Genomic DNA, 21,433 nt, shown 5'->3' with positions numbered 1-21,433 from the left:
AGCAGAGGCGCGAGGCCGCTGCGAGTGCCGGCACAGATCCCTCCGCCGCCCGCTCCCGAGCCCTTTCCGAGCGCCTCTCCCGAGCTGCAGCGGCCTCTGTCCCGGGTAACGGCCGTCTGCCCAGTGCGGCGGCGCGGCGGCATGGCCCGGGCGGCTCCGTCGGGGGGCGGCCCGCAGTGACAGACCCTGCGGCGCGGGGGGAAATGGGGGCGGCCGCCTCCCGGGCGACGACGACGACGACGACGAGGAGCAGCCGCCGCCGCCGCCGCGCACCGGCCGTCGCCGGGGACGGGCGCGGGCCAGGATCCCGCCCGTGAGCGGGGGGCCCGAGGCCGATCGTCGCCCCCGGCCGCCCCGGCCGCCCCGGGCCCCCCCGGCGCCCCGCGCGCGCCCGGCCGCCGGCCCCTGGCGGGGGTCTCGCCCGCGCCGCGCGCCCCCGGCCCCGGCGCGGCCCGCGGCGCCCGGCCGCCCTCGCCCTCGCCCGGCCCCGGCCGCACCCCCGCCCGCGCCCGCGCCCGCCCGCGCCCCCGGCCCCGGCCCCGGCCCCGGGCGGCGGCCCCCGGCCCCGCGTGGCGGCGCGGCGCGGGCGGCAGCATGGTGGAGAAGCGCTGCCCGCTGCAGAGGGACGGCGTGTACCGCTGGTTCTCGGAGCTGCCGTCGCCGCAGCGCGTGGAGTTCCTGTGCGGCCTGCTGGACCTGTGCATCCCGCTCGAGCTGCGCTTCCTCGGCTCGTGCCTGGAGGACCTGGCCCGCAAGGACTACCATTCGCTGCGCGACTCGGAGATCAAGGCCAACAACCCGGCCGACCTGGGCAGCCTCACCAACCTGACGGACGAGGTGGTGCGCAGCAAGCTGCTGGTGTCGCTGGCGCTGCTGGGCTCGGAGCAGCGCGAGGCGGCGGGTGTACTGTACCGCACGCTCACGCACATCGACTCCATCATCCACAACTACGGGCTGCAGCTCAACGAGGGCCGCACGGGCGATGAGTTCCTGCTGCTCTTCACCATGGCCTCCAACCACCCGGCCTTCAGCTTCCACCAGAAGCAGGTGCTGCGCCAGGAGCTCACGCAGATCCAGAGCAGCCTGAGCGGCGGCGGCGGCGGCCCCGGGGGCAAGAGCACGCTGCCCACCTGCCCGGCTTGCCACAAGGTGCGTACCTGCGCCCCAAGCCCCGACCCCAAACCCCCACCGGAACCTGACCTCACGCCTTGCTCCTCAAGCTTCCACATTACCGCAAACGCCTACCAGCGCCCGGAGCTTCCGCCCTAACCGTGTCCTCACCGACCCCCCACCCCCACCCCAGCCTCCCACTCGCACCCCAAGGGTCCGCTCCGCACTTCACTCGTGTCCCACGCCTCTCCACCCGGCACCTCCAACCCCACCCTCACTTCAACTTGCCATCCCCACCTCGCACTCCGAACCCGCACCCCAGGACCCCGCCTGGCCCCGCACGCCCTTTGGGGACCGGGGGAGGGGGCTCCGGGATTGGGAAGAGCGCCCTGACCGAAGGCCGGCCAGGCCTTCGGTCCACGTCTTCCGCTGGAAGCGCGATAAGGCCTTTGTCCCCTTAATCAGGCTCTTGGGCGACAGATAACCGCTACACAGTGTGTCCTCTTGGTTCCTCCAAATCTGGTGTTTATTATCAGAAAAGGAAGCCGCTAGTGAGGTGGGAGGTGGAGATTAGAAGGTGCTGGAAGGGTAGAAGACGTTTGCAGGGTGTCGTGTGGGGCCCGAGGCCTAAGTGCCGGTATCCCCGGAGCGGTGGGGCCAGAGTCGCCCCGAGGAGGTTAGGGTCGGCGCGGGCCGCAGGCCGCCGTGGGCACGTGTCCGTGTGTGCGTGTACGTGAGTACACACGTGAGTGTGTGCATGTATGCGTGTGTATGGAGGGCATATGTGTATTTCTGAATGTGTTCCTGTGTCTGTGTTTATATTGCGTGTGAGAATCAGGCTACCGTAAGAGAAGGAAAAAGGGGTTTGGAGCCTTGAACACCGGTGAAACAGTTACTTCTCGGTGACCCGCCTTCCTTTGTAGGAACGGATCCCAGACTGATGGGGAGCCGACTAGGACTAGTTAAAAGATCTGGTGTCTTCAAATTAAACAGGAAGGGCAGAGTGGTCATTCACATAGAAATGTGAACTTTTGTCTAAATGTTTCAAAACTATGTAAACACAAAGTGTTTGGAGCTCAAACTTATTTTTAGCAGCCCCCTGGGACCCTGTGCTAGGATTGTTCTCCAAGCAAAAGGATTTATCTGTGACCATGTGTGGTGTGTGTTTTTGTATTAAAACTGATTTTCTTTGGGAAGTGGAAGATTGCAGTCACACCGATAGTCTAAGTGCTTTCCTATGGCGGCTGAGTGTTCTAAACTAAAACTTCTATTCTCTGATTTGCTGGGGGTGGTTTTCAGCTGTCTTTCACTGGTGAATTGTGGCTTTTAATGACTTCCTTTGAGACGTGGTTGTGGTACCTACATTGGTTTTTAATCTGTCTTATCTCTTTTGAGATGGGCGCTACCTCTGAGACTGTAGTCTCCTTTTTTAAGTGTGTGTTCAAATCCCACCCTAAAAATGTTCCTGCATTCACGACAAAGGGAGGGCAGGGTCCTGGGAAAGGTGGCTGTCCCCAGGGAGCTCAGTAGGCTTTGGGGGTTCAGTCTCCCGCGGCCAGTTTCACCAGCCAGCCCTCCGCTCCTGTTCCTAAGCGCTGCCGCTGTCCGCGGCTGTTACTCCATTCGTAGTCAGCTCTTGAAGGGGGTTCTTTAGTGTGTACAGATGCCTTGCCTTATGAAAGCAGAAGATGGTGATGATTTTAACTTTGGGGCAGTGAGCTAACACTGGGGAAAAAACGGGCAGTGAGCTAAAGCTAGAAAAAAAAAATCTTTGATAAGAGAGTTTTTGTCAAACCAGAACTACCCCTTGGATAAGGTTCGGGGGCTGATTCCCCTCCCCAGTCCCCCCTACCTCCCCCCTCTGCTGGTCTGGCATGGGCTCAGAATTGACCGGCTGTGCAACCTTGACCAGAATCCCCTCTTCCTGGTGTTTTGGAGTAGATGGCCTTGTGGGCTTGTTTGGGGGTTCCATGACGTCGCCTGTGAGGTGCCCAGCAGATACACTGGGAGCTTCCTTTGCTGCCTTGTCGTTTTTGGCTTTCTTTAGAGGAGCACTGATTTTTTTTTTTTTATGATTTTGGCTGCAACACAGGGCTTGCAGGATCTTATTTCCCCTGCCAGGGATTGAACCCAGACCCCTGGCCATGAGAATGCCCAGTCCTAACCACTGGACTGCCAGGGAATTCTCTAGGAGCGCTAACTTAAGTAAGGCTTGTTGTTAGGGAGTGAAATATTTATGTTTCAGAATGTTGGTGTTTCCTAAGTTGACTTTTGAATATGTAGTTACTTGGAGCTGGCATTGTTCATCCGTGGGGAATTGGAGAGAGCTGCCTGACCCTTGATAATGAAGTTATAGTGAATAACTTTGGGGGCTCTTGCTTCCATGTTTCAGAAACAGTCATGGTGTCTAGTTTCACCTGGACAATCTAAGCTCACTCACATTCATTTAACTTTCTGTTCCTTTGCTGATGTCTAGTGTATGCCTGACATTGATGCAAAACTCACGTGAAATCTACCATGTAAGCCTTTGTCTTCTTAGTATCTCTTCAGTCTGACATTTAGGGCAGTCCTGAAAAAGCAGCCTGGTTAAATCTCTGTTTACTTTTCTTTTTTAAGATGTTGTGTTTTGTTTTGAGCTCTCTGAGTTTAGAGACTTTGTGTCTTTTAGAGATAAAGATGATGGTTGTTTTTTATTCTTTATCCTGTTTAAAGAGAGATTTGCTAGTAATTAAATTTTCTGATACAGTGGTTATTTCCAGCTGCTTCTCCAAAGTCTCACTGTGTTATTTAAAAATTCTTCTTTCTCCAAGGACTTGTAGAGGAAGTTTAAAAGTGTGAAGAATGTAAACTAGACATTTTAACTTTCAGAAAGGAAGGTGTTCATAGAACCTGGAGGGAGAGCAGGGTGGCTTCATGGTGCTCATAGCTGACGGCACTATAGGTGTGTATTGCAAACTGGTGATGGTAGCTGGTTTCCACTTGACACTGCCTCTGTCTTTCATTTTATTTAATTATAAAGTCAGAGTTTTGGAAAGTGTTTACATTTATCCTTTGCTATCTTTTCTCTGTATAAATGAGAAGGTGCTGTGGTTTGTGCTTATTTTTTTAAATAACAGCTTTATTGAGATTTAATCCCTATATTGTGAAATTCACCCCTTGAAGGTGTGTGATGCAGTGTTTTTTCGTATATTCATAGAGTTGTGCAGTCATCCCTGCTGTCTAATTCCAGAACATTTTCATCACCCCTAAAAGAAATCTGTGCCAGTTTGTATCACTTCCCGTCCCCCCTCCCCTAGCCCTGAGAACTGTACTGTGTTCTGTCCGTGGGTTTGCCTGTTGTGGACACTTGATGTCAGCGGGGTTACAGTGTGTGGTCTCTGTGGCTGACTGCCTTCCCTCGGTGCACTGCTCTCAAGGGTCCCTCGGGTTGTATGGGGCCTGTGTCAGCACTTCCCTCCTTGTAGGTTGAGTGCTTTCCACTGTGTGGGTGGATATGCCCCATTTTGTTTATCCCTCCATCAGTTGGTGGACAGGTGGATTGTTTCCGGTGCTTGTTTCTGAAGGACTCTTTTTCCTTCGTGGCTAGCAGACTCTTGTCTTAATCCCTTACACCTAACACCCACCCAGTCATCTTTTGAGTGTCGCCAACATTTGGCCGTCCCGAGGGACCTGACTCAAGATGGGAGTCCACCTGGTGGATGGCTGTGTAGCGCGCAGCACTGTGCCCTGCAGGTCTGGGCTTCCAGAGGAGCTGCGCTGAGAGGTGGCAGAGGCCACTCTGCTCTTGGGGCTGATGGTCAGCTCCAGGGGCACGCTGTGAGCCCCTCCTGCCTTTGTGTCCGGAATCCTTGGGTCAGGAGCTTCACGGACCTACTGCGAGAGGGCGTGGAAACTGTTTTTAAAGTGCTTAGCGCAGGAGGGTGGCGGTTGGTGGTGGTCTTCTGGCCATGTGCCCTGGTCAAGCTCTGGAGCCCTCCGCTGTGGGATGAGCACCAGAGAGGCTTGGGGTCCACGCAGGTGCGGTGAATACACCTGCTAACAATCCCTCGCCCAAGGCGAGCAAGAGCTGACTTTGTCTCTGATTTTCCAAAAGTTTTTGGAAATCATTGCAGTTCTGAAGGGAGACAGCGAGTAATTTGTCATGTGACCTAGAAGTGGCTTCCTCTGGTTTCTCCTTTAATCTTAAACCTGGTCTGCTGGAGCTGGGAGTCGTCTGAAACCACAAGAAGGGACTTTGCTTGGAGCCAGTGTGCTTCCTGCTCAGGTTAAAGGAAGCGCTGTGCCTGGAAGGCCACTGTAGCTCCGCGGTCACGCTTGTTCCGGGCAGCCCACGTCCAAGGCCGCCCGTCAAGGCCACTCCCAGCAAGTCTGACTTCCTTCAGTGCACTGCAGGAGAGGGTGTCCTGAGACAGATTGATTGGATTTTTTTTTTTGGCCAGCTTTTGTAGGTCCCAAAGACCGTCCTCTTTTTATAGTGAAGTACATGGTATGGGAATTGAGCCATCTTGGTATGCAGTTTTAACTGCTTTCTTGCTGCTGGTGTGTTCATCACAGATGAAAACCCCTCGCCTCTTCTGTAGCTGTCGTCCTGCTGCTTTCCTGCTGTACCATGGCTCAGACTATGTGACACTTTGCCCTCAGGTTAAATTCAGGCCACTTACTTTGACATGAGCTAGTTTACACGTGCGTTGTTCAACTAGACAAACGTTTGCGTTCCTATTTCACATGTGTTCTGGGGTGTAGCTGTGGAAGCTGGAAGTTTCCTGTCCTGTTAGGATGTGATGAGCAATGGGGTGGCATCACTGATGCAAGTTAGAATGTAAGTGTAGATAAACGTCAACATTTGCCTTGTTTCTGCAGTTTTTCATTATTTTTATTTAGTCTTTATTTTACCCATTTTCTCCTCAGTCCTGTATACTTTATTTCCCTTCTTTTGGATTGAGGACATTTTGGATGACTGTATTTTCCCAACAAATTCATGTGTGCATTTTACAGCTTCAGAGGAAGTGAGGAGAAGGGACCTGAGCTGGTCCAGCTTCTGTTTGTTGGCGGAATTGGTGACTGTTAATAAATAAAAAGAAAATTTTTATTACATTTAGGAAAAGCAGTTTCTACTTAAGTATCCTTTTTCCTTGCCTTCGATGGGTTAAATTTTAGAAGAGATCCCTTGAATATCTTTTTTTTTTTTTTGAGAAACCCCCACTCAGAATACTACTTCTCTCTAGTTTAAGCAAGAACTGTTGCTACAGGTTCGCTCTTATTGATAGTCTACAGATTATTGAGGACTTCTGATTTTTTACTTTTACCTGTGACGTACGTGGTTTAGAAATTCGTTTCCGCAGGAGAGTTTCTCCCTGTCTCCATAGCTGTTTTGTATGTGCCCCACTCTGTGTAGTGGCCTCTCTGTTTTACAGCTGCCCTGTAAGACTCAAACGTTATAGAAACACTTCTATCAAAGTCAGAAGCAGTTATCGAGAAGTGATAAAATATTTGATTAGTTCTGAAGCAGCTTGTTTTGTTTTGGGTCAGAAGGCCTGGAGTCATTTCGAGTGAAGAGAAGACAGACGCAGGACAGACCCTCTTTCCAGTAATTGCCGCCCTGGCGGCTCTCGCTGGTGCAGAGTGTCACGTGTAGGAGGCAAGGCTGGCGGCGGGACTGCGGACTTGCCTGTGACGGGTCAGGGCTTGGGGTGGATGTTGTGCAGGTTTGTAGAAAAATCACCAGCCCTCAAAATGTCTTCCCTGTCCCCGTCCTATCCTTAATTGCTCCTTTCAGGGGCAGAGCTTTCCTTTCTGTCCCAGGAAGCCCCTCTGCCTCTGTCCTGGTCACATCTTTCTGTTTCCTCAGGGACACTGTTGGGTCACGTGCTGCACTCTGCCACTTCCTGTCCTCCCCACCTCCCCACACCAACCTTTGACCTTTGCTGATTTCCCACTTGACGCATCAGCACTTTGCTGGAGGCAGCAGAACCCTTCCTTGCACGTGAACCCTCGGCCATGCACTGTGGTCTCGTCCCTCTGTGGCCAGGTCTTGCTTTCCAGGGGCACCCATTTTTAATAGTCTGGTGTGAAGTCTTCCAAGGTTCTAATGCCTATCTAAAGATATACTTACGTATTCTTTGAAAACATAGTGTCTACATAATTCAGTACAAATGGATCTCTCATCCACGCCGTTCTTCGTGAGTGTGACTGAGTGTGCGCGCACACATGTGCACACACCCCCAGTGATCGAGGACACAGCAGCCTCCGTGGAATCAGTACTACTGCTCTGGGCCTGACTGTCAGGTATTCCTCAGCCTCCTGTAACCTGGCTTCTGCCCCCAGCCTCTTCAAGGAAAACAGTTTTAATTAAAGAGTACCCAGTAATCTTTTAAATTAAGAATATTTTAATAATGAGAGGTAAAAATAAATTGAAAAGCTACAAGAGAATATTCAGTGAACCATCCCCTTCTCCTCACTCCCCTGTCCCCCATGCACGTGGGAAAGGATACGCAGAACATTTCAAGCTTCTGTTCCCTTGCCTGAGTATAGATACTTTTTATTTCACATTTTTAAAACAGGTTTATTTTTATCCAGGAACCCATGCAGTTCTGTTCCCCTCTTTTGTTTCTTGCAGAACCTTCCAGAAAGACTCTGTATTTATAGATAGATGACTGGTGCCTTACCACACGCACAGGTCTGTCCGTCGCTTGTGCCTCTTGGCGTCTTTCTTGATGAACATCGTGTTGCCTGCAGAGCTGCTGCCCTGGGTCTCTGTTGATGGGCTCTGTTCCCATCTCACTACTACAGACCACCCTGTCACTTCCCTGTCCTGTGCGTGCCACCTGTGTGTGGCAGACAGCACGTGTGGCCTTTTATGTGTGGTAAGCGGGTCTGCAGAGGAGAAGCCTGGACGTGGGGTTGGCTGTGGCTCACATGGTCTGTGCTCCTGTGATTACTGGAGTGCTGCCGAGTTCATTTGTGGGATCCCCACAGAATGTGAGGAGGTGAGGAATACCGCTCAGTATGGGGGCGCATGTTCAGGTGATCCATTTTATTTATTTTTGTTGAGCTCTCTATATCCTTTGCCCCCTCTCTGTTGGGTTATTGATCTTGTCTTTATTCTTTTTTAGGAGCTCTATAAGTTTCAAGGAAATTGTCCTTTTGTCTCTAGTGAAAGTTTCAGGAATTTATTTTCCAGGTTTGGGTTTTTTCCCCAAAGACTCTGCCATGCAGTTTGGGCTTTTCCTTTTAATGTTGCCTTTGTCAGTCTCGCCTGGCTTCGGGGCGTTGTGTCGTAATTAGAAATGCAGTGTGCACTGTGCGCTGTGCACATGACTGTACATGTGCATAGATTGTGCTCATAAAAACGTAATGCATCGTACACAACAGCCACTCCCTGTGGTGTGCTTATATGGAACTTGTGTGGTTTCTCATTTTGCATTTAACCAATCCATCTGGAATTTATTTGGTCTAAGGTACAAAGCTAGTTTTATATTTTCCAGATGACAGCCTAGCTGTCCCAGTGCCATTTGTTGAATAACGCACCCTCCCTCTCAGATTTGAAATGTGGCGTATTTCCGGGTATGTTTCAGTTCACTTATGGACTGTCTTGGGTCTCACTGATGTCTCTATCCTGATGACCTGTGATCTGCCAGATTCACCCCTTATCTTTCTCATCTCATTTGTTCCGTGGGCTTTCTGCACTGTAAAATTCTCTGGGGGGATGGTGTTTCGTTTTTTAAACAACTGTGGCTGCTGAGACTGCTCAGTTAAAGGGTCTGGGTGGGGCTTGGTTGGGGCTGCCTGGGAGCCCCGCCTACCTTATTCTCTGAGAACCCTCCCCCACCCCCAGCTTCCTCCCCTTGTTTGTGCCTTGGTTTCTGTTTCTCCTGCTTTCCTGCCCTTTTGATGATGGTATTCCTCCGACTCCTCTCTGCGCTTGTTACTTGATAATTCCTGACATTTCAGCTGTGGTCTGCCCTCTCTCTTATTCCCCCAACTCTAACCAGCTGCGACTGAGCTGTGGCCGGATGTTCCAGGGAGCTCGGGGTGTCCAGAGGCGAAGTCCTGTCTTCCATCTCTGACCGCTGAGCGGGTCCTGACCCGCCGGCCAGGATCCCGCACCGTTGGCAAGTCTGCCTGCTCTCTCATCTCCACAGTCATTGATCTCCACCGACACGGCGACACGGCAGCCGGTTGTGTTCTGTCTGTCGGTCTGTCCCTCGCTCCCCCTGTCCCCCACCTCTCCCTGAGGATCTTGGCATGATGGTTACATATACGGGACACTTGTTTGTAAGTGGATTGGGGTAATTTATGAGGGCGTCAGGGCACAGATCACAGTAGCCTTCTGGGAATAAGCACAGCCCTAGCCATGGGCAGCTCCACTTTATCCCGAGTCAGGAAGCAAGCGAGTGACGCCCTCCTTTTAGAATTAACTGTTGTCCTTAAGTCCACAAGAGACAACTTTAGAGCTTCTCTCCCTTGTTTTGTGATTAAATTTAAAAACAGAAACTTTGGTGCCTTATCTCTTTTTAGAAATAACAGTGACATATTCGGGTGCTGCCCTTAAGCGGGCTCTGGTCTGGGATTCCCGACCTGGGTCTAGTGTGTGATGGTGCCCCGCTGACTGCAGCCCTCGGGTGTCGCAGCAGTGGCCCGGGAAGCTGCCCGTAGGGCTGGTGCTCTCTGGCCTGAGCTCCTAGCGTGGCGCGCGCCGTCCCAGCGTGGCCATCTGCCCTCGGCCTGGCTGTGTGTCTTCAGCTCTGTCTGTACTCAGTTCCTCGTGTTCACGCACCCCCTTTTCCCCCGAGCGCCCCCCAGATGCTCTGCTCTCAGAGTGGGCATCTGGCCCCACTGCTTGGCTCACACAGTCTATGAAGAAGCCTTCTTTGGCTCCTTCTGCCCTAGCCCTTACCATACTGTGTTGTAATAGGTTTCTTCACATTTTCATTCCCAAACTTTGATTATTGGAGGCAGAGACTGTGTCGTCATCTTTCAGTCCCAGAGGCTAGCGGTCCCTGCCTCCTGGTAGGGGGGCTGTGTCCTGAGCAGTGGAGGGACATGCCGGGGATTTTTGAAAGGCCACCTGAGTGAAAACATCGTCTTCCTCAGTGCTTTTCTTTCCCGTAGGCCTATTAGTAACAGCCAATGGCTATTTCTCTTATGTACTATATAGATGCAGAGTCGAGTGAATTTTAACTTCTGTATCCTGCTTTTTTATTTTTCAAAAGCTGGTGTGCAAAAGCTTCTGTTGGGAGAAACTCTCTGAATTTGATGGTTTGGCTTTATATATACCTTGACAAAACCGAGTTAATGGACAAGTACACTGAGAGCTGGGAACAGAGGGTGTATTCTTCCAGTGCTCTGATGGGCTTGTCACCTGTAAAACTACACACATGGGTCAGGTTGTCTCAGAGAGGAGTCTGTAGCTCTGAAAGTAAGACTGTTTGATTGTATTCCTTTAATGTTTGCAAAACTAAATCGTGGTAAGCCTAGATATTTCGGTGTACTGTAGAATGGCAGGAAACCAAACGACTGTTACCATGCTAGTTGTTAGTTTATATTTCTGTTATACTTTAAACATTGACGTCGAATTCATCATGAGAAAGGAGCATTGTAGCATCATTTCTGATTATTTAGGACTTTTACATAAGAACCTCAATAGAATTACTAGAAAGAAATTGTATCCTCAGTTTTCTTACTGATTCACAGTGAATCTAATTAGAACATGTATTATGTAGGAACTACTTCTAGAAATATTATAGTCTAGACTAGAAAAAAAATAACTGAAAAGGAAAGAGAATTAATTTGTGGGGAAGAAAAACAGCCCCTCCTCCCATCACATTTGGGCATTTTAATAAAAATTAAAAGCTTGGGGATAATGGTAACAACCTATCTCTCTAACAGTTAATTAAGTGAATGAGATACTTTGATGTGGGTTGTTGGGGCCGTGTGGGGGAGTGTGTGGTGAAAATAGCCTACAGTGGATGCCCCATCTGTCTTGGGCTGTGACCCCACTGGACACAGCACTCCCCGGGCCCCTGCTTCCCTGGGGAGGACCGCGCTTCTCCTATCACCAGCTTCCTGACCTCTGTTCTGGTGTGCTAACTTTGCAGATGGGAATTTTCTGAAAAGGCTTGTTTGTGTGGGTCTTTTCCTTGATTAGTTACGAAGCTCAGGAGCCATGTGCTGTTAATACTTGTGTTGGGGAGGCTGAGTTACCAATCGCAGTGATTTTTTTCCTTTCAGAATAGGTGTCAGCTCACAGGGCTCCTACCGAGACACATCCCCAGGGCCTGCTTCACTGGTGCTTTTGCGCCTTTGATATGTCCTCGTCCTCTTTTCCAGCTGGGGGTCCTGCTCACCCCCAGCATCTGTGGGCGCCTGTTCTGCCCGTTGCGGATGCCGCAGTGTTCTGGGCTGATTCTGTGTCGTGGCTCGCGCCCCGGGGCATCGTGCAGCACCCCCGGGAACGTGTGCTGTTCTGTGAGGTTTGTGTCGGGTGCAGCCCACTTCACTTATTATGACTAAACACTGAGCCAGGTTCTTAAAGAATACCCCAATATTGATGCATCCTTCTGGCCAGGATATGCACGATACCAGTGTTGTGCATACTATGCCCTTCTCGTTGGAAGGGCTGAGGGTGAAAATAGCCTGTGGCGGATACCCTGTCTGTGTCTTTGGCTGTGATGTTCTGGAAAGAAACTACTGGAATGGATCTTGCATGCCGAGGGGAGCAACTTCCACCAGGACACTGGTCACGTGACTTACGTTTTTCCTAAAGGGGAGGGCTATCTTCCTGAATGTATTTTACATTTCAAACAGTCGCTTTCAGAGTTTATAGAGATAGGGGTTTGTTCCCACCTGGCTGTGCCTTTTGAACTTGTGCATTTAATAACGTTTCTCTGTGACCCCTTGCATCACTGTGTTCCTCGCCGCTAACATTGTGCCTTTCTCTCCAAACCTCTGTTTTGAATACTCCCCAGCCCCACCTTAAATTTCCTGCCTATCAGCTGCTCAGTTCCAGGAGAATACACCTGAGCTGTTAGGTCGTTTAAAATAAAGCTCTGAGTGAGAGTTGGTAGTGCGCTCAGATGAAGCCTTGCCTGCTCTGCACCTCGGCCATGTCGCCAGCCTGGACCGTGGTGGCTTGCTGCGAGGTGACAGGCTCCAGGCGCTCCCCCACTGCCCTCCCTTCCTGCCAGGCTCTGGTTTAATCGTAGGCTGTGGGGTGGCCTGGAGCCGGAGTCGTGAGCTTTTTGGGGCACACGGTGGGGCTGGGTGCACCGTGGGGCTGTACCTCCCAGGGCTGCTTGTGAAGAACTTGGCTCTAGAGTTGCTTTGCTAGAGCTCGTCTAGTTACATACTTGGTACCTCGTGCTGAGATTTTTGAGCGGTAATCATTTTTTTTCTCCCATCTTTTCTCTCTTTTTAATGAGCAGAGCTCTAGGGTAAGGAATATTAAAAGGAATGTTTTTATGTGGAAAACGGTTTTTGGTTAGCTCTGGCTTTCACTTGTCCTAAGTCAGCAAATAGCTTTCACTATTAAGCTATCTATTTTCTTGTTCTGGTTTTTTAGAGACACGTAATCACTGCTTTAGTAAAATGCTTACAAATCACTTTTCGTTCTGATTTTATGTGTTTTTTCCCATTGACTTACAAGTATCAACATTCAGCACGTTGTTCTTCCCACTATAGAGGCGGCACTTGGAGAACAAGTTGGAAATCAGGGACTCTGTCTGTAGACGCCGGAGTTGCGGGTCTGTTCCTGCTCCTGGAAGCCCCTCCGGCAGGTGTTTGCTTGGCTGGCTCCTCTCCCGCCAGGCTGCAGCTCCACCGGCCTGCCCCCAGTGGCGGGGTTTCCTGTTGGGGCTTCTCAGCACCTCTGACAGCTCCGTGACAGCGCCGGCGGCCAGGAGACAGGGCAGCCGCTGGGATGAGCAGCTGCCGTGTTTTAGAAGTTCTGTTTGACCTTTTCATGTTGTTTGCATCTTGTAGAAAGGTGCTCTCATTTACATTTGGTATCTTTAGCTTTTTTCCTAATCCTGATAGTGATTATTCCTTTCTAAAACATTAGAAAACAAAAAATGTATTTTAATCACTCAGATAAAAAATAGTATTAAAATTATGGCATATTTTCTTCTTTTTCCAGTGCCTATAATGTATGTCTATACAATTTATATGTTACACATTCACATATCTAAATGTGAGTGTTCCCCATGCCTTTCATTTTCCGAAATTGTTTTTTAAAGGCTGCATAATATTTAATCGTATGGATGTACATTTACGTATTTAGATATTAATCTTGATGGATATTTTTTTCCCCCCTTTTTGGCTGCACTGCATGGCTTGTGGGATCTCAGTTCCCTGACCAGAGATCAAACCTGTGCCCTCAGTGGTGAAAGCTCGGAGTCCCAACCACTACACCACCAGGGACTTGCCTGTTTTTCTTCTTTTGAACCTTAGATGAACCTTTTTGCACACAAACCCTTGTATCACTGGTTATCCTCTTAGGACAGATTCCTCCTAGCGCATGCGTGGGCCCAGGGGTCTAGAGGCAGTGAAGTTTGTTAGAGACACACGGCTGCGGCGATTTGCACTTGCTGGCTGGGGGCGAGGTTGCTCCCCTGTGACATCACGAGCACTGACTCATGGGGCCTTTGCCTGTGGTCCAGATAATCAGGTCACCGTCCGTGCTGTTGCAGGGTGGCACTCACTCTTCATAGAAGAGCTGCCTGTGGGTGGAGTGTCTATTTAGAGGAGAAGGCAGCCCCCAGGTTCCCAAGACCAGGGATGCGGGACCCGGGGTCCTGCCTGGACTGCGTCCCTGGGCGAGGTCAGCGACGCAGCTTCGCATGCTCCGCTCAGGGTGCGGTCGAGCAGCCGCCGGGGGAGCCTCTCTGTGGGGCCCTGTGGGTGTGCGTCCCCTCAGGTGTCCCCGCTGCGCCGCGTGTCCGCACGTGAGCCTGTGCAGTTGCCTTCCTGGCTGGCCTGCACGTGCCCTGGTTGTCGCGGCAACTGCCATTTCCCTGAGTCCTGACTGTCTTTCCAGCACGCCACTTCAGGTGCTTTCCATTTAATTCTCACAAAAACCCTGCGAGGTGGGTGCAGTGGAGGAAGCTGAGCATGTGCCGGAAAGAGGTCTTGGCCTTGGTGGCTTGGTCGGCGGGGCCACGGGCTGCAGAGCCCGAGCTGTGTATGAGGCAGGGTCGAGGGGGCCCTGGCTGAGGGTGCAGCCAGGACAGAGGCCTCCAGTGTATCCTGACCATCTTCCTGCCCCGGAGGCCCAGTGGATGGAGCAGAGGGCCGTGGGAGATGTCAGGAGCCAGACCCCGTGGGTCGTAGGAGGGGCGGCTGGGAAGGTGGAAAAGGAGCTGACTGGCCCAGAGGGTGTCAGTCGGCGGGCACTGGCAGGAAGCGGGACTGCGAGCCTAATGGAAAACATCCGTCAGGGCTGTGCTGGGCTGGCGGCTGGACCGCGTCTTCCCAGAGCCTCCCGGCAGCAGCAGAAGCGACCCCAGCACCACGCAGGGCTCCGTTCTGAGTCCGTCAGGCTGCCGACGGCTCTGCTTGTGAGCGTGAGTCAGACAGCGCTTGGTTGAACAGTGTGGGTCACATGGGGCAAATTAGCTTCACCAAAAATAACCCCAAAAACAGCATTTCTGGGAAGCACAAGTGAAGACAGCTTTCAATGTAAACAAAGGACCAGAGAGAAGATAGAGGCTGGGTTGAAAGAAGTGAACGTTTGGAAAACTAGGAAGACATGCTTTAAAAGTGCCAAGGAAAACAAATGTTTTTTTTCCTGTTTCCGTTTTCGTTTTCTTTCCTGTATTTATGTAGGATGCAGTGCATCCCTCCTGCTGGGTAACTGCAGAGTTCCATGTGCCGGCAGGGCTGAGAACCAGAGTCTTTCCGTGCCACTGCCCCTGCCTGGATGAGTTCTCTGCTTCAGTGTACACCAGAGGGGCTGAGGGCACTGCGGTCCATTTTTGCAGCCCCTCCCCAAAGGCTGTTAGTCTGGAGCGTGGCGTCCGTTTCGGCCGGTCGGGCTGTTGCAGGCTGGGCAGGGGGGTGTGTGTGTCTGCTCCACGCAGAGAGGTTCCTCACAGGCCAGCAGGGCCTGCGCTTCCGTTAGCTGTTGCTGAGACCCTCAGTCTCCCTCACCTTAGGACCAGGACTGAGAATTCCCCTCCAGGGCAGCTGAGAGAACGTGGGGGTTCCTGGGGGTCAGGCCAGATGTGGGAAGTCGGCTGCCATTGTGTTTAGGGTATTGGAAATGTCAGTCTCCCAAAATACTGTTTGTTATTTAAAATCTTGCTCTTTGAGTAACTTTGTTGTGGCTCAGTTGCTAAGTCATGTCTGACTCTTTGCAACCCCATGGACTGCAGCACACCAGACTCCACTATCCCTTGGAGTTTGCTCAAATTCATATCCATTGTGTTATACTTGTCAGTGCTTTTACCTTATTTAATAAAGAAGTTCATTTCTGGAATATTCTGATCATTGGATGATAAAAGAAAACTTTGCTCCACCTAAAGGAAATAATGCAAATTAAACTACAAATACAAGTAATTGGAAAATATAACTGTCTTCCAGCGTTTCTGTAAATGTTACCAAATGAATGGACTTTTTTGGCAGAGTGCTGGACGGGGAGGGTTTTCTTCCTTGAGTTCCGTAAACTTGCAGGTTAGCCAGACCTGCAGACTTACTGAACTTGTGTGGGTCCTCGCATGTGGGGAGGGGACACCTGCACAGCTGGGACCTTCCTGGGCGGGAGACTGGCCGCTGGGAGCAGGCGAGGTCGTGCCTGCCGGCGGCCTCCCTGAGCTCTGTCTGTGGGGGGCTGGGTGTCCCGTCTCCCGAGGTGGCTGGTGCGTTCTGCCCACCCCCACCTGCCCCAGGCCCTCCACCTCTGCCGGGTGCCCCGGCCAGGCCTGCACACAGCAGGGTCTGTGCCGCCGCCTACCCGATAGCCAGGTAACAAGGTGAGCTGAGGACGGGGCAGCCAGAGAGCTTCCTGTGTGCATCTCGCGTCCGCTTCGGGTCAGGGTTGGGACCAGAAGTCACGCCCCTTTTCCCCAAACCTTCTCTTTGGCTGTGTGTGTAGCACTGTGTTTCTCCATCTTTTAAAACTTGCTGCTTCCAGTAAACTTTAAAATCGTAACTTTTCTGTATTGTCCTTATAAATTGTGAGTAGGAAGATATTAAAGCATTGGTCATTTTTATTCCTCTAAATCCTAAAAGTAATAAATACATTTGGCTATAAAAATTTTCAAATACTGGTCGTCATTAGGGGAAAAAAAGTAAAGGTGCTGCCCCTCCCTCACCCGCTCCCAAGGACCCCCCTCCCCACCCCTCCTCACCCCTCCTCTCCCCTCCCCTCCTCAGGTCACTGTAGAGTCCGAGGTGGACTTGGGGCTGGGCGGGGGGTGGGGGTGGGGTCCTGGCTGTCTGTAAACCTGACGAGGGAGCCGGGGATGGAGCAGCCCTCCTGGCTCCTGTCGGGAACTTGGTGTAGGCTGAACCCCCAAGGCCAGCATAAAGTGGGGGGCTGCGGGCAGTGGTCCTTTTCTTCCTGGGTCTCTGTCAGTAGCTGTTCAAGGTATTTTCAGTGTTCCACTGTTAGAATGAGCGTGTCCCCCCGACACACACTCATCGTTCTCACTCGTGAGTACTTTGTATGACAAACAACCAGAGATGGGATTGTAACGTATTTCTAGAATATGCTTTTTAAAAATGCACCTCCAAATAGATCCAGGTCTATCCTGTTCTCTCCTGTTTTTATTAGAGCGTTTTATTAGTTTTTTCAAGATTTATAGGACAGTGTTAAGTCCTGCTTTGTAATTAATAGGAAACTGTGATTTGAGGAACTGAAAAATCAGGTTATGCCTCAGATAGGATTTGTGACGGCTTAGTTAACAGCTTCTACCCAGCGAGCGAACTGCTGGCCCAAGTCATGAGTCCGCATGTCTGCTCAACCGGGATGGCTTTACATTTCACTGGTGAGTGGTGAATTGCTCAAGGTTTTGTCTTCCGCCTGTAGTGCTCACACTAGCGATGACTGTTTTACAGAAATATTGGAAGCTACAGTAAACATCAGTGACTTTCAAATAAAAATGAAAATCCTTACACATGAACTAAATTTAGGAAGAAAATAAGATGATGGCGACTTTGTCCCCACAGGTCACGCCCAGGCCGGAGCCCCCCGTCAGCAGTGTGAGCAACAGCTTGGAGAACGCCCTGCACACATCCACACATTCCACTGAGGGGTCGCTGCCCAAGAGGCCTGGAGGGAAACTGTCCAGAGGTAAGCCGGGGCTGCGGGGAGGATGGGGTGTGGGGAGGAGCTGAGGGTCGTGGCGTTTGGCTGGATGCTTCCAGGTGCTTTGAAAACGCCAGTCTTAAAACTTTTTCTGAATTCTGCAAGTTCTGCACGGACGTGTCTGGACTGTGGAAGTCTCGCATCTTGATGTTTATCAAGGGGAAGTCAGTGGCCATTGCCGTGCTGCGCCCCGCGCCGGGGATCCTGCATGAGAGCAGTGCTTTGTGCAGTGACACGCTGTTGTCTCCGCACTGACGCAGTCGCCGCCAGCCCCACGTGGGGCCCATGGCACTGAGGGCCTGAACTTGTAGTCTTACTCATGACGTTGCAGTTGCGCTGGCTCAGCGTGGACAAGGCAGCTCTCCCTCCCACAGGGGGAGGCTGGTCTCCCTGGTTCTTGGCCGTCTGGCTTCGTGCGGCCACAGTGGACTGTCATGCTGGTGGCCCCCTGGCCAGTGGTGTGGGCCCTTGGGGGGCTCACAGGGACAGGATGGGGCGCAGCCCGCAGGGCCCCCAGCTGCTCTCGCCTTCCGGTTTGGAGCTGGGAGGATGCCAGGGGTGCCGAGTCCTCACACCTGTGGCTGCGGGCCTGGACAGCTGCCCTCAGTATGCATTTCTCCTGTCGGCACAGTTATCAAGATCCTTCATTCCTGTGTTTTAATGTAAGTGCTGGTTGAACAGCAGTGTCTGTCTCTTGCTGGGATGGCTGGTGCAGAAAGGCAGGACTGTGGTAGGACCGGACCTGACTGCTCTCAGACATCATGACCCTTAGAAGATGCAGTGAGCCAGACCTTGCTGATGATCCGCAGTGGTCTCCATTCAGTGGCCACAGGTAACCATAGTTCCTCTACCGTGAAACTGACCTAGCAGGTAACTGGTCATTGGTTTATTGTTCGTGCTTTCCCCAGTACCGTTACTGCTCTTCGGAAAGTCTGAAGCCACTGTCAGCGTTACTAGTTTTCTTTTCTGTACCCCACTTCAGTTTTGGATTGTCTGTGCTTTTTAAAAGTCTTCAGAGACACAGTTCAGCTTACAAAGAGGTCAGACTTTTTGTGTTTCTTCAGATTATAGCTCAGGGGACAGCGGTAAGGACGGTCTGAAGCACTGACTAGTCTTAGAAGGTGGTCTTAGCTTGTTACATACTTTAACTCACCCAATCTTCCTAAGACCCTCTGGGACTCAGGTATAACAACCTGGTTCATTGTAACCACAGTCCCCATTTCAGACAGGAGAACTGAGCTGTGATTAAGCAGCGTTCCTAAGATAAGCTGGGATTCCAACCCTGAGATCCCAACACTTGGTTAAACAGAAGAGACTAGGAAAGGAAAGCCTTGCACGCATTAGGCGGAAGCCATACCTTTTTCTCTCTACTGTTGACTGAAGGTTTCAGGTTCAGCCTTCCTCTGGAAGCCGCCTGGCAGCCCACAGGAGCCCGCCGGTGATGCGGCAGCCCCATGGAGCAAGCTGGCGCTCGTTCTGCTCAGGGATTAAATAACGGTGCCCGAGGTCATGCAGCTGGAGTGTCACAGTTTACACACCTAGAGGCTGCGGAGCCCCTGGTCTCCCCCTGCCTCGATGCATGGGTCCTGGGCCAGCCCGCCTGCCCTGGCCTCCTGTCCCCCATCTCCGCCACCATTTTAATTTCCTCCCAACACAGGTGCTGTCAGCCCTGGACCTAGACTGCGTGTGGCTCTGCTCAGCGGGCCCTTCCCTTCCCTTTTAAAGTCTTGCCCCACAGTGCTGCTGTAGACTTGAGTCCACCAGTCATGGCCACTGCGGGGCCTCATGCATACGAAGGCTGAACAAATGCTTGCCTTATAACAAACGTAAATAAGTGGATTTCTCGGGTCCTTAAGTTCAAGCGCTGTATTGCTAACCATCCAAATGGAATATGCACTCATTTCCTAATTTTCTGCTTTAGATGTATCTTTTATCAGCTTTATGTTTTCTGGATCATGTTCAACTTTTGTTTATATCTTTCTGGAGAACTAACAAATCAAATAATACAGGGGAGCTAGATGATAAAATCAAAGAAAAGTAAATTTATAGAGTTCTTAAATTCATATAACGTGACCTAAAAAGATGTAGAAAAGAGGATCAGTTTAGTCAGCATAGTGGTGAATACTTAAATTTTAACAACAGTTAAAAGAAGCGGTGTTGTAAAATATTATTTCCATTAACGCAGATGACTAAATGCTAGATGAAAGTGAGAAAGTAAATTGATATTTAGGAACATTATTTAGCTGAGACTCTTAAGAATACAGCTTTTAAATTCTTAGATGAAAATTAGATTTCAGTAATAAAACTGTAAAGCTGGAGGCATCTTAAATATTATTCTGGTTCAGTTTCTTTAATTATGAGGACACTGAGTTCTGTTGTATGGAGCTTGAGAGAAGGTGTTGTGCTAGAAAGTGATTATTTTTCATATTTTCTCTCACTCATCAATAAAACCCTTTTTACTATGCTTTCTTTTAGCTTTGGTTTAGTTTTGGGTTTGGCATAAAATTGGTTTCTTGTTATTGAGTGTACCAAATTCAGCTATTTAACAAAGATACATTGAAATCAAGTAAAACACATAATTAGCAGGAAACTGACGACAACTCGGTTTTTTCCAGAAGTCTTTAGGGTAGAAAGGGAAGTGTTTCAGAGGAGAGCCTCCTTCTCGGGGCATGTTAAAGCCATTATCCCGGGGTGTCCTGTTCTCTCGTGCGACGTGGCCGTCAGCTCTGGGAGGTCACGTGACAGCGCTTGGCAGCGAAGGCGGCCCGTAGGCTGTGGGTCTCCCAGGCACTCCAGGCTGGGGTCGGGAGTGTGTTCCTGGACCCGGTGGTGTGGCCGCTGGAGGGGGTGTGAGCCCGCTGGACCCCGCTTGGGCCTTCCAGGGCACTTGCCTGCACTCTTACCGCGGTGCATTTTATGGTCTTATCCACATAGCTCGGCCTCCCTCCTTTGTTAGTGACAGTAGTGCTCCGGTTATTTAATTAGGCATGGATCCAATTATAAAAATGGGAGTTCAGTGCAATTACACGTCTTGCTGAAGGCCATGTGCTCTGACTCGTAAGATTTGAGGAGAGCCGCTGGTGTACAACTTTAATAAGAAAAGAAGAAAATTTGAGCCCAGGAAATGCTGAAAGGAAGCAGCGCACTGTCACGTGCTGTTTCTCCACGTGGGAGCAGGCTGGTGGCCTCAAGCCGGAGTCCTGCTGCATGCCCCGCCCGAACCCCTTCACGGTCTGGGCCCCGGGGAGGCACGCTCATTCTGGGTGCTCTTCCCGCCCAGCCCTGGGTCTTGGAGGTCTTCCCAGTCAGCGCTAATCCTGTCTTGGGCTGTGTTCTCTTCCTCAGGTGATGGTTTGATATCCAGCCCCTTAAACTGACAAGTTTTTTGCTTATACGTTTCAGAAAGGAGTAGGGCTTCACGTGTGACATGACCCAGTCTGCAGGCTCACAAGGGTGGCAGGAGGGAAGGGGGCCCTTGTCTACCAGTGGGCTTTCAGTGGGCCGTCAGCAAACGTGTGTGCACACAGGTAAACACTCTAAAACCACGGAGCCACACTGCAGAGATGTGACAGGAAAACTAACCATAACTCCACCACCAGACGCAGTTAACCCTGTCAGGTCTGATCACTTACTTTCAGTCTCTCTTTACATTTTAAGCTACAGTCATGTCATACATGCAGTTTATAATGTTTCAGGTAAGAGGATAAGCACTTGTTCATGTTTGTATTGTCATAGACATGGTCTTTAGTAGCTCCGGAGCTGGGAGTGTCTTACATATCTTTGAAGCCCGGCTGAACACCCCCCAGCCCGGCCCTCGTGTTGGCCACAGTCACCGCTCTCGCCTGCTGCAGAGACTCCACCTGACCCCACCACTGCCCCCACCGGGCGTCCTCCCGCCCTCAGGGCCCCGTGTGGCCACAGGTGTCGCTTCCAGGGTGGGCACCAGGAAAAGACAGCAGGTCTTGTCCGTGGGTTTGGTCCAGAGGCATCCTGGTGGCACCGGGGCTGGTGATGCAGAAC

General features: G+C 51.2%; 1 protein-coding gene across 1 annotated transcript in view; it reads left to right on the top strand.

Moving 5' to 3' along the window:
- Positions 458-21,433, top strand: part of ZCCHC14 (zinc finger CCHC-type containing 14) — a 47,773-nt gene continuing 26,797 nt past the window's right edge. Inside the window, exons 1-2 of the mRNA XM_018061828.1 lie at positions 458-1,149; positions 17,275-17,398. Of these exons, the coding sequence (XP_017917317.1) occupies positions 595-1,149; positions 17,275-17,398 (679 nt within the window). The 5' untranslated portion in view covers positions 458-594. The remainder of the gene's footprint in view (positions 1,150-17,274; positions 17,399-21,433) is intronic.

The sequence above is a fragment of the Capra hircus genome, chromosome 18 (assembly GCF_001704415.2).
Source record: "Capra hircus breed San Clemente chromosome 18, ASM170441v1, whole genome shotgun sequence".
In the NCBI taxonomy this organism is placed as follows: Eukaryota; Metazoa; Chordata; class Mammalia; order Artiodactyla; family Bovidae; genus Capra; species Capra hircus.
This window is presented reverse-complemented; position numbering and strand designations above follow the sequence as displayed.